General features: G+C 38.0%; 1 protein-coding gene across 1 annotated transcript in view; it reads right to left on the bottom strand.

Annotated features, from left to right (window-relative positions):
• Positions 1-665: 665 nt before the first annotated feature.
• SLC4A10 (solute carrier family 4, sodium bicarbonate transporter, member 10) overlaps positions 666-12,359 on the bottom strand; it is a gene marked incomplete at its 5' end in the record, with an annotated part of 54,950 nt that continues 43,256 nt past the window's right edge. The window contains 5 exons of the mRNA XM_009866404.1: positions 666-732; positions 5,545-5,661; positions 7,268-7,335; positions 11,207-11,329; positions 11,963-12,136. Of these exons, the coding sequence (XP_009864706.1) occupies positions 666-732; positions 5,545-5,661; positions 7,268-7,335; positions 11,207-11,329; positions 11,963-12,136 (549 nt within the window). The remainder of the gene's footprint in view (positions 733-5,544; positions 5,662-7,267; positions 7,336-11,206; positions 11,330-11,962; positions 12,137-12,359) is intronic.

The following is a 12,359-nucleotide window of genomic DNA, read 5'->3' as shown; positions in this document are numbered from 1 at the left end:
ATATATATATATATGACTATGGTCCAGTTACATACAAATTTGAATATTAAATATACTGTATTAAATCAAGGAAAACAATCACAAATACAGAATCTGACCCTGCAATTCTCATTGCAAAAGTTAATCCATGACTTCAAAAGGACAGCTTGAGGAGGAAAGGATTATCCTTGTTAATTTGTTCACAGGGTCAGATCAGTTGTTACTTTAAAAACTACTTTACTGTTTGTCAGTTTGGGTCTCCTGAATTTACTTGAGTTAGGCGATTTTAAAAAAAAAAAAAAAGGAGCAAGTGTTTTTCAAGTTTATCTCGAATGCAGATTATTAAGTATTCTCACACAGAAAAAATAGCAGAATACAGTACAAACCTATTAACAGGAAAGTTGAATTTGAAAGAAACTCTGCTTGTTGAATTTCTGATATGAATACTGATGAACGGCCAGTATCAGCAAAGAACACAATTTTTTGCATTGCCTACTGCAGACTTTGTTACACAGATACTAGACAATGTAGACATGTAGACAAGATGAAATGAGGCAAATATTGCACTACATTACCTGTGCTAGTTTGAGATGAAAGACAAAAGTTACAAGATCAAATCATTTGTATTTAGTGGTTGTGGCACTCCTGTCATTCATTCTGTAAAAAAAAATTAACTGAAGAACAAGTCATAGACAAGTCTCCCGGTCAACACCTTTCCCTGAGTCAGCTTTCTTCTCTTTTCTGATTTCAGCACTAGGAGAAGGAAAAAAACCAACAGTTAGAGCAGCGCTATGATTTGTGTTAACGATCTACCTGAAAACAAACATTGCACTGATATTTTAATTTTTCATGCTGCATAGCACAAACTGGGAAGCAAGTGAAAGTCTCTGTGCTGAATGGTGCAGAAGACATCAGCCAGCATTTTAGTGCCAAGGTAGGTAGAGAACTTAAGATGTACAGACAGACAAGTCAGCCAGCATGCAAGCAAAGATAGTCACTTTTTTTCTTTTTTTTTGGGGGGGGGGTACAGTTCTCAGACAATACCGGCATTTTCTTAAATAGCACAAACAAGAGGTCACAGTAAGTATTCCTTGTCTTTAAAATGTAGTTTGTTGCTCAGTGTACATTTAGAAGGAATGTTTCTGAACTAAGCCAATTTCCAACTGTAATATTTGGCTTTCAGTCTTGACTGGAGAGAGCAGGAGAAGGGTGGGAGGGAGGAGAGACAATATTCCCCCTTTAGAGCTTAATGCATACTTAATATGTATACATTATAAGGAAATAGCTTTTTATTTAAAAATAAGCTGAAAGGTCATACAAAGCCATACCACTAAGAACTCTGAATGAGAGTTCAAATTCGGATTCAGCTTTTTCTTCCAGTTAAAATACTGTTGATTTGCCTACAGAGAGCAATATATGTGCAAAGCAGATGATTTTTTTTTTTTTAATTTACAACAGTGTAAATAAATAAAACGTCATGTTCTTGCAATGAGTTTCAGTCACACTACGAAAATGCAAAGAGGCTTCCACAACACAGGCAAATCAAGCCTTCAACAAAGAGTGGCAGGGTATCTAAAAAAAATAAATTAAAAAATGGTTTTGACAACAAACCTGTATCAAGCACATAACCTACCAGGTTTCATGGGAATAATTCCTTAACTAGAATGAATGAGAAATAGGCTGGGTTACACAAGGCTTAGAGAAAGCAAGATCAATTCTCAAATTCTTAAGGTGATTCATGCACAATTTTACAATCATCTGACATTCTTCTTCACGTAAAAATTGCTTCAAGGATACAATGTGGTTCAGCCAAAGCTTACTTCTATGCCTGTGGCAGCTTCCAGAGGTGTTAATGGAAATAGCTAAAGAAGACCAACTTCTGCCACTTCAGCTGCCAAATCTGTCACCTTCTGTAGAACAGTGATAGAATTGGGTACGTTACACTTTCTGCACACAAAGGATATGCAAACAAATTCCTGGGAGGGTGAATTTAAAGTGCAGCAGTACAGCAGGCAGAAAGTTACCTGTGCTTAGTAAAAGCAAACACTGAGGATGTGTTGTGTGCCTTACAGTCTACAATATTTCCACGTTTTAGGTGCGGCTGTGATACCAGGAAAGGCCTCCTCCTATTTAGGATTCACATCTCTCAGCATCTCCTGCAGATGTGGGCTTTAATGCCTTGAGAAATTTGGGGGGGGAAAAGGACAAATCCAGTCTTTTACCAGTAAAACATATAAGTGGTGGATCTGTGAAGGAGTTCTCTTCCTCCCTACCAAGGGAGTAGTCTAATGAGCCTGATAAGGAAGATTTGAGGTGCAGGATTTGCATATCTTCAGGGACTCATACCATCTGCAATGACAGAGCCTCTTTCTCCAGTACTTAAAAAGACCAGCTAGGAGTACCTTCTATGCAGAGTCAGATCTTCTACATATATTTTGAAATTGCTATCTCAAGGGCTTAATATTCTAAGGAAGGACAGAGGAATATTTAATTACATGTACCAAAGAGGGATATGTTTCAGATAGGTGCCTTGGTGTTCAGTTCTACCGAGACAGGCTCAAAGGCAGACCTTTACGTCCCTAGGAATTTTAATAATGGAAAATTAAGGTTGAAAAATTGTAAAGTTCAGGTGCCTCTGCAGTTAGGCAACAGTTGACTAAGTAAATCTCATTTAAGTCTCCTCTTTAGACACTTAAATACCGTTATGAGTCTGGGATGTTAGAACTGTCACACACTACACTACTTCAAAGAGTTAGGGGCAGGGCAGAGCCTATGATAGATATTATATTACCCATGCATTAGGCTGAGAAGTCATCTGTAGAAACCTCTCCTGACAAAAACCTATCTTTGGACTAAGTAAATCTCATTTAAGTCTCCTCTTTAGACACTTAAATACCGTTATGAGTCTGGGATGTTAGAACTGTCACACACTACACTACTTCAAAGAGTCAGGGGCAGGGCAGAGCCTATGATAGATATTACCCATGCATTAGGCTGAGAAGTCGTTTGTAGAAACCCCTCCTGACAAAAATCTATCTTTGTAGATGATCTTAGTTTATTATTGGCCAATCTTTCACTGGCCAGGGCAACTCAGTATTTAATTACTATGACGAAACTCCAGATTTTATGCATTCCAGAAATCGCTCTGTGTTGTTAACTGAGCAGTGTCTCACACAGTGTCTTACAGCGTGAAATCACAGTACAGTGCCATAATTTAATTATTCCCATTTAATAATATTTGGGGTTATTTCGAGCAATGTCGTCTAGTGGGAGATGTCCCTGCCCATGGCAGGGGGGGTTGCAACTAGATGATCTTTAAGGTCCCTTTCAACTCAAACCATTCTATGATTTTATTAATATAAGAAAGTAGACTTGACAACAGGAAGAGAAGCACTAAACACTTCTGTAGTTGAAAGGTATCAGTAAAATTAATTTCAAAAAATGTGGGGTTTTTTTTACGCTGATACCCTTCACTGAAGGTAATTGTGTAATGTAACACCCATGCTCTTGTTCATTTGCAAAAATTATCCTTATGACTGCTACCATTCACTTATTTTTTTCTCAGTATACTTACCTAGGAATTAATTATATCTTCATGCAATGACATCTGCATTTAGGAATAAAATACTTCTTTAGCTCTGTCTCTAATATGGTTTAAGATTAATGTTGCCTATGGTTCTGCTTATCAGAAAGCAAGACTTCCAGATTTAAAGTTCTTTGAATCTACTTCTGTCTGGGAATCTGAGATGAGCACGTGAAAGAGCAGGATTTCAGATTCTTGAAGAGGTTGTTCCTTCACAAGAGGACACTGCTACCGAAAACCGTAAAACCTGTGATCCCTTAGTTCCTTTTCACCCGAGCCTTTGTTTTCATGAGCAAAGATAAATTAACAGATTGCAAATGAGCTCATTAGGGAATTGGTTTCTATTTTACTGCAGTGGAAAGGCCAAATCATTTTTACCAATGTTGTCTGAGCCACAGTCTACGTGGGTGCTCTTTGCTCAAAGGATCTTTGAAAATTTCTGGTAAAACCAGCACATGCTTACCTAATCTATCGTACCATCAAAGAAAGCAAGATCCACCAGAAAAATTGCAACTACTGCATACCCAATGGCTGTGGATGTACCACATAAGTTTCTTCTCTTTCTGCAGGCTTTCACAGCCTGGACAGGGGAGGCACATAAGGTACGAAACCCCAAACCCTGCTGCACATCCTCCTTTGTAGCCCATGGGTAGGGTGGAAGGCAAGTCAGAACCACCCTGCTGGTCTGACTGCCAGTGAAACAGCGTTAACACGATCCCGTGAGTGAGCTGCTCCAGGGGCGTCCGAAAGGAAGATTCTCTGGTCATCAACTATTCACCTTGTTTATGCTCTTTAGGGAAAGGAACACCACTAAAAGGCAGCATGCCATTTTGGGGCGACAAAATTAAGAAAATGTATTTCACTACACAATTTTTTCACTTGCTGCAACTTTTCACCATAAAAGAATGACGAGCTGTTTCAAACGGAGCTTGTTTGGAAAACTACATTTAGAAATGGGCAGAATATAATTTTATATGTTAAAAAAGTCAAAGAATTTATGAAAAAGAATTCTAGGAATAAAATAAATTTAACATTTAAATATGCTACATCTATATGTAGCATATTTAATCTATACGTTTAATACACAATAAAGTTCAAATTTGAATATTAAGGACGTCAATGAAGTCATTTTACATTCCTATTTCAAATTTCTTCTCATTCTGTCTCCCCAAAAAAGTCAAGTCATTTGGGTTCCATTTTGAATTGGAAGAGACAATCAAGGAAAACGTTGGGGGGCAGGGTCTTACCTTTGGGGAATCAGCTTCTAGAGTGATTAGAAAGGGGAGCTTATAACAAGAGTGTCATATGAAACAATTAAGTAGAAAATAGTTAAATTTAAAAAATATGGAAACAGAGGAAAAATTCTCTTACAATCACACTGTGCTGGTTTTTAACATTTTCTTATTCCCACAATAACACTGTAGCACCGATAAAACATCGTTGCTTCATTTTACATTTGTCTGAACTAAAATTTAAAGGTATTTAACTGTTTCGAGAACAAGTGAACTACGCAGAAAAAATGAAAAGAAGTGATGCAATCTTAAAATTATTTTCACTCCAAATATTAGTAGATTGCATTCAGAGTACTGGATTCCTCAGATACGTATTTCCAGAGCAGTGCTGACCACTTCTTTTTCAAGAGGAAAGAACAAAAGCAAGCGAACAAACACAACAACTGTTGTGCAATATCCAGGTGTAGGCTGGTGGTTCATTACACAAGCATCAGGCATGCTCAGCTTCATTTTCCACTGTAGCATAACTAAGTAGCATGCAAATATTTCTAATTTTGTGATCTTAATTTTTTTTTTATAAATAGTGAATTTGTGTTTTGAGCTCAGAATATTATGACTGGACATAAATAAAAGGAAACCTCAAGAAATAAAACTGCAACATGCTAAAATTCTTTCTAATTCCCAGCAAAATATTCTAATATTGGTTTGACACCGATATATCAAGTATAATGCAGTAAAAAAAAATTAAACCTTTTAGAAGGAAAGCTTGACTCCTTATCTTTTGCATTCTCTGAGGATATCAACAATGTCTTCCACACAGCAGTTTTTGCCATTTCATCAGAAATGTTTATCACAGACGGGTCATCTCTAGGCAAGAATAAAAGTAAATACACAATAAAACAATGGCCAATCAGTCTTTGTTACTTATTAACTCTATAGAAGTCCTTGAAAACTGATAGTAATGACAATAAACAAGTACAATATAAGTTAAAAAATTATGTTAAACTTCAATAATCCCAAACAGTGACTTAAATATTCTCTTAAAACATCTTAGCACTTCAGTCTTTTCCTCCACCAACAGCAATCCATGACAGCAGTATCAATAAAATATACTGTGTCATTAAGAGAGAGGAAAAGTGAGGAACTGTTGAAGCAAATACTGCCTCAGATTTCACAACGTGCCAGTGGCATAGTTGGATTAAACAAAAATCCTAGGGGCTCCTAACAGTTCTCAAAGTACTCATGCTCTGAAACTCCACCTGCTTTTAAAATAATTTTAAATGCAATCAAAAACCTTCACAAAGTCAAAATTCAGGAGATCTAATAAAAATGCCCCAATTATACAAGCTAATCAGTAGCTTTAAGTAGCAGTTTGTAGCCGTTATGCCCTTCGCTATACCTTGACTGCTCCAAATATGTATTTTATCACTTGAGAATAATAAAGTCTTAAATGTCTTAAGGGCCTGCCTGTATGTTATTCCTGACTTCATGGTTTATGTATGGCTTGACTTCAGTAAGCCCTCGCAGTATTTTGGGGAACCACTTTATCAACCAATGTCCTGACTCTTCTTTTTAGCAGTAGGACCCTCACAGTACAGAAAGTCAGATGTATTCAGACATGTCTAAGTAAACACACTATATCGCACCTCAAGATAAATTAAGTGTTGCTAATATAAAACAAAAGTATGGACAAAAGAAGAAAACATCAGACTATTAGAAGTGTGATGAATCAAAACTAAGAAACAGGCTGGGATTTTTTCAGAGACACTCTGCCCTAGGAGACATTAGAGTAACTTTGGGTTAAAATATATGAGTTACTTTTCCTATGAATTTACATTAATGCAGAGGTTATTATCAACAGATATTTCAAATCTTTATTAAGAACTTTCTGAAGACTACAAATGAGAGTAAGTCCTTATGGACTGGCCACGTGTATTATTACTGTCTCTAACATCGGCTTTCATGCTTCTAAGTTGTGTCAGCCTGCATTATGCCTCACCTACCCTGGGCAGCTCCATTCACTTATTATTTCACATAGATCAGCTCTTAATTAGAACGCTTTAAAATGTAATGCTGTAAGAACCTAGTTTTTCTTGGGTGTATGCAAAACCTTTCCTGGCTCCCTGTTAGCATCAGGATGAAAGGTTTGACCTGCTCTACATCTTCCTTTGGCACGGCACACGTCAGAACCCAGGGTTCACTGAGAACAGCCTGATCCTGCAGTCCTGCCCAAGGGAAACCTTCAACCAGTGTGTCCTTTCCCTAGGGACTACGAGGCCACAGGGAAAGACTAGAAAAGGGCTGAGTTTGCTAAATGCTGCAGTATATTTTATGGTTCAATTCACCTATCTGTATGGCTGCTACTAGACAAACATCCTCCTGACAGTAAGCATTAATTAAAAAAAAAAATGGTGGCACGTTTATTTTATTTGTTTAATTGCAACTCACCTAAAAGAGGAAAGGTATATTTTACCTGTAATGTCCTTCTAGTGGTAACTGAACAGTCCCTTCCTCTTCCATTGCTAACATACTTTGCTCTTCCTAGAAGGAAGGAATTCAGATATGAGACATGATATGATGCTGTGTAAAGTGAAATTTAATTACTTTCATCCTCTTTCCCCTCTAAGTATTTATTTGAAGTTCTTAAAGTAAGATATTTTCAACTCTTTAAATTTAAATATTTGGCATTTTAAACCCTCTATTTTAAAGGAAGTATCTTCACTTATTGTTATTTTTTTAATGCCAAATAGAGGAGACAATTCTGTAGCAATAAAGAAAGAGAAAAATATAACACTCTGTGAGCAACTCTATATTGAATTTTAAATGTCCTGCATAACAGGATATATATGTTACCAGGCAAAAATTAGGGAAGTCAAATTTTAATTTGCACACACAATTTTAATACTGATAAAGTTTTAGTGGAGTGAAACAAGACACCAAAATTAGTTTTCACTTGAACAGTGAAAAAATTTCTATGAGTAACAGGAAATGAAGAGAACTAGGAGACATACCTACCAAAAAACTTTTTGTGACATAATTACAAATTTAGAAAAACTGTCTTAGGGGGAAGGGAGAACAAAACAATACCCCTCAAGCACCATGTCCTGCAAGAACAAAGGCAAGCAAGTCTTTGTCTGTCAGACACCAACACAAGGCTGCACAGGTGGATTCTCACGGCTCACACTGCTGTCACATCAGGAGAACCACAGCCAGGAGGTTTACACGCCTTCATGTGAACATAACAATCAAATCCTGCCCTCAACTATTGCATCGTGTGTGCATGAGCGTAACAGATACCCAAAGACCTCAACATCTTTCTTCTCTTTATTAGGTGACTTTGTGTCATGGTTTAACCCCAGCTGGCAACAAAGCACAACAAAGCACCAACGCAGCCGCTCGCTCACTCTCCCACCCACAGTGGGATGGAGAACCAAAAAAAAAAACCCAACAAAACCCCCAAACTTCTATAATAAAAATAAGGAAGATAACAAAAAGAGAAAATTCAAACTCACGAAAGACGAGTGAAGCATGATGCAACTGCTCACCACCCACCGAGAGGTGCCCAGTCAGTCCCTGAGCACTGATCGGCCCCTCATGGCCAACTGCCCCAGTTTATACAGTGGCCACGACATCCTGTGGTACAGAATAGCCCTTTGGCTAGTTGGGGTCAGCTGTCCTGGCCATGCTCCCTCCCACCTTCTGGTGCCCCTTCTTCCTGGCAGAGCATGGGCAACTGAAAAGTCCTGGACTCAGGGTAAGCACTGCTCAGCTACAACTAAAACATCGATGTGTTATCAACATTACTCTTGTACTAAAGCCGAAACACAGCACAGCACCAGCTACTAGGGAGAAAATTAACTCTACTCCAGCCAAAACCAGGACACTTTGCAAGAGTTTACCCTAGTGCCTGTTGAAAAAGTCTGAGTTGCCTCTCCAAAAACAAAGGCTTACCATTTTCTGGTAAACTCCAAACTTCACATGCATCTCACACACACACACACACACACACAGAGAAGTTGGTATTAGCTAGAAGAGCCAGTAGAATTTTTCAGAACAGTGGAATTTAAGTCCTCTCTGCACAAAAATTCCTTTCTTCTATGTTTTATTATTACACCTCTTTTAAAAGTCACATTTCTTTTTCCTGCAAATGGGAGAAGTCACTTTGCTCATTCCTGTCTCAGAAAGACTTAATTGACTAATATCAAAGTGGCTTCCAAAGGAGATCTGTGAGGAGAAGGCATATATAATATCTACTATAAATGTACAAAGCCTTGGAAAAACACGGCCTAAAAATATAAAAACAACTTAAGTGATGAAATTAAGATCCAATCAAATAAGTTTCAGATCTTGTCAACTACATTTCTGAATATTCTTGTGGGTAGAATACTTCTATTTTTAAAAGCCGTGTGATAGCAACTTTCCAATTAATTCCTTAGGCTACATGTCAGAAGTTTTATTACTAGTTAATTTTATCATTTCCAGGCTTCACAGCTTCATAAGTTTTTGACAGTTGAACAGTTTTAATAATAGCTCCAAATATTTAGAAATGCCAAAATATGTAAAAATAACCACTCAAAATAGACAGTGAATGAAATAAAGTAACACCAGTAGATTTTCCCAGTTCTGTTTTCTGATACCATCCTATCAAGCATGGGAAGGAAAGTGACATATAACCAAAACATAAGGAGAGCAAGGAATTCTTTCCAACAGCAAGACCCAGAAGAAGAGAGCTACCTTGGTTACTTTTGGTTACTCTGGGTTGTGATGACAACAGATACTGTGATGAAACAGCTCTCTGGTCTGCTTTGATTCAAGGAGGGGAAACAATGACTCACGTACTTTAATTACAGCCTGGGAGTTTTACAGTGCATAGTAAATAATCATCTTGATGTTTACCACCTAGGTAAAACCTTTTCCCTGAAATGTATTCTGTGAAAGTATGTTGAACATGTCAAGGAAAGCAGAGTTACAGTTCTTCAGGTTATAGATGAGGCAGTAAGTTGTCAAAAGTCACAGAGGAATGCTAAAGGCAGAGAAATCTGGTTTTCATAGTTACATCTTCAAATTATTAGCTCATGTCCTATTTCTGCAAATAGACTTAGCAATGGGAATCCTTACATGCACTATTTCACTGGTCTCGGGTCACATCTCAGGGCATCCCTAAGACTAAATTGCTGATTTATCCATTCACATTGTCTAGTTCTGCAGTATCCTGGTACCACCAGAAGGTTACGTGTCAGGGGCCCTGAGCTTTTGCAGAAGTCTTCAGGGTGTCTTAGAGGTTATATGCACAACTGTTCGCAGAGCACTCCTGCCTAGAAGTGACCACAGCCTGCCAAGACCATGTGGCATCTTCTGCACCTCGCGCTGCTGTCAGAGCCTTACATCTTGCTACTACTCTAAAGAACTGACAAGAGGACACACAACTCCTATTTAAAATAACCTGGTGCCAACATATTCTACCTATTGCTCTTACAGTTAGTGTTTCTCCATCAGATTTGTTCCCATTTATTTGGGCTCAGTTGACAGTGACCCCGGTCGCTGATACCACCAGGGACAAAAGACAAAAACGTCTATATTCTTATACTTAAAGTTACTTTATATTCCCAGAGTTTTATATAACATTCAAACAAGCAATTCTCAAAGCAGCAGCTGGAAGAAAATACTATCAAATAGACCCAAGACTTATTAGAAAGCTACAATCAGAAAGATCGGTATTTCACTGTCAAAACATAGGCAGGTTCTGAGTGAAAACATGTACAAACCTGTCCTGTATCAAGTTTGTAAGAAATTATCTGCAATGCGTGTTCTTTGAAAGGAGCTAAGCCCAGATCTGAAACAACCAACGGGGTGGTAGTGCCACAGGCTGCAAGTACAAGTCTGAGGATTTGGTTAACAGAGGTAAGTAGTGTCACTGCCCGCTTCATTACAAAGTAGAAGTAAATTGTTTCTGCAGTAGCAGAAGGAAAATGCTGGCCCCGAGTGTAACTGCAGTACTGCACAGGGCTGGGACACGGTCAGATGGAGCGCTGGTGTGTGACCCACGATGTAGCTGGGACATGCCACGCCTCTTAAATTCTGCAGTGCCCTCCTCAGCATCTCCAGCAGGGATGAGACCAGTCCCACCTGAGTGGGTCTCCGGAGCAATCCCCAGGAGCACTGCAGATGCTACTTTAGACGACAGTACAGCAGCATAAGAATCTACATCTAATAGACATCCCCACCTAAGCCTATTAGATTTGTAAACTTGAAAGGATTTATGTAAAATATGACAATATTACAATCTGGGTACTGTTAACTAGTCTGCCTGTTGTGTGGAAGATGCCTGATTTACAGAATTTTCTCCAAATATCTGAAGGAGGAACTGGTAAGGTGCTAGACACCGAAAAAAAACCCCGAAACCATGACCCACCTCTTTCTCAGCATCTTCCAGCTTCTTTTTCTTGCTCTCAGGCATCAAATCATCTAACCAACTGAGCTCCCGTTTAGTAAAAAAGAAATCCATGAGTTTTCGGACAAAAACCAAAGCTAGAACCTGTAAAGATATTAATTCAAAAAACTAGGAAATTAAGCAAGTAAAACTGACAAATATGCTTGTAGAGGAATACTTTAAAAAATGTCCACAGTTTCCACCTAGAATTTTATCCTTTAATATCAATACGCCAACAACTGGTCTTCCTTTGTTAGGGTAAGTAGGGCTTGAAGCATTTAACAATCACTGAGGTCAGGAGATATCTTTTAATTAGTGAAATCATCAAAAAGAGATCACTTAAACAGCACAACAATTTTTTCTTTCATCTCCACAAGACACAGAACTATCAGTAAAGATCCTCAGTGCAAGGAACACTCTTCTTTAATGAGTGAATGGGTTTTTTAAGTAAAATGATTAAGTACTACTCCTTAAATAAAAACATCAAATAAATTTTCCCTAAAAGAATGTACAGTTGGGCTATCCACACATATAGAGTGGAACCTAGACTCAAATTAAAGGTTATATATAGAATTTTGCCTTACTTAATACAGTATGAATTGTCCCTGAGCATTGAATCAAAGCAAAATTGAAATTACCTGCCCACAATTAATTTTGTTCTTCAATAATAATTATCCACAAATGAAAAGGGATTTTTAGAGGAAATAAAAAGTAGAGGAAATGAAAAGTATTTCATACCATCATAGGAAAGACAATGGCAGCTCTTGAAACCTTTATAATCCACAGAAGCACAAGACAACTCAGCTGAATTACAGTGAAGAGATGGACCTTTCTAAGAGGAACATGCCTCAGATAAATAAAATCTGGCTGATGCTTTGCAGGCATCCAGAATAACTTTATCCTGTCAAAAAGCTGAAAGAAATTTTAAAACGTTTGCATCAAAAAGAGCTGTAGGATCAATAACGCTGACATTCATACCTAAGAAATCCTGAATATCCTAGGAATCTGGCTTGTTTGTTGCACAAACTGTGCAGCCCTCCAGGAGCACGGCAAAAGACTGTCTCAGTTACCATCATGAGCCATGAATCTATACTAGAGCAATGGTGGTGAAGGACTCATCTCTCCAGCTGGGCCA

This window comes from Apaloderma vittatum, unplaced genomic scaffold (assembly GCF_000703405.1).
Source record: "Apaloderma vittatum isolate BGI_N311 unplaced genomic scaffold, ASM70340v1 scaffold13870, whole genome shotgun sequence".
Lineage (NCBI taxonomy): Eukaryota > Metazoa > Chordata > Aves > Trogoniformes > Trogonidae > Apaloderma > Apaloderma vittatum.
Note: the sequence above shows the minus strand (reverse complement) of the source record. Positions and strands in the feature narration are given on the sequence as shown.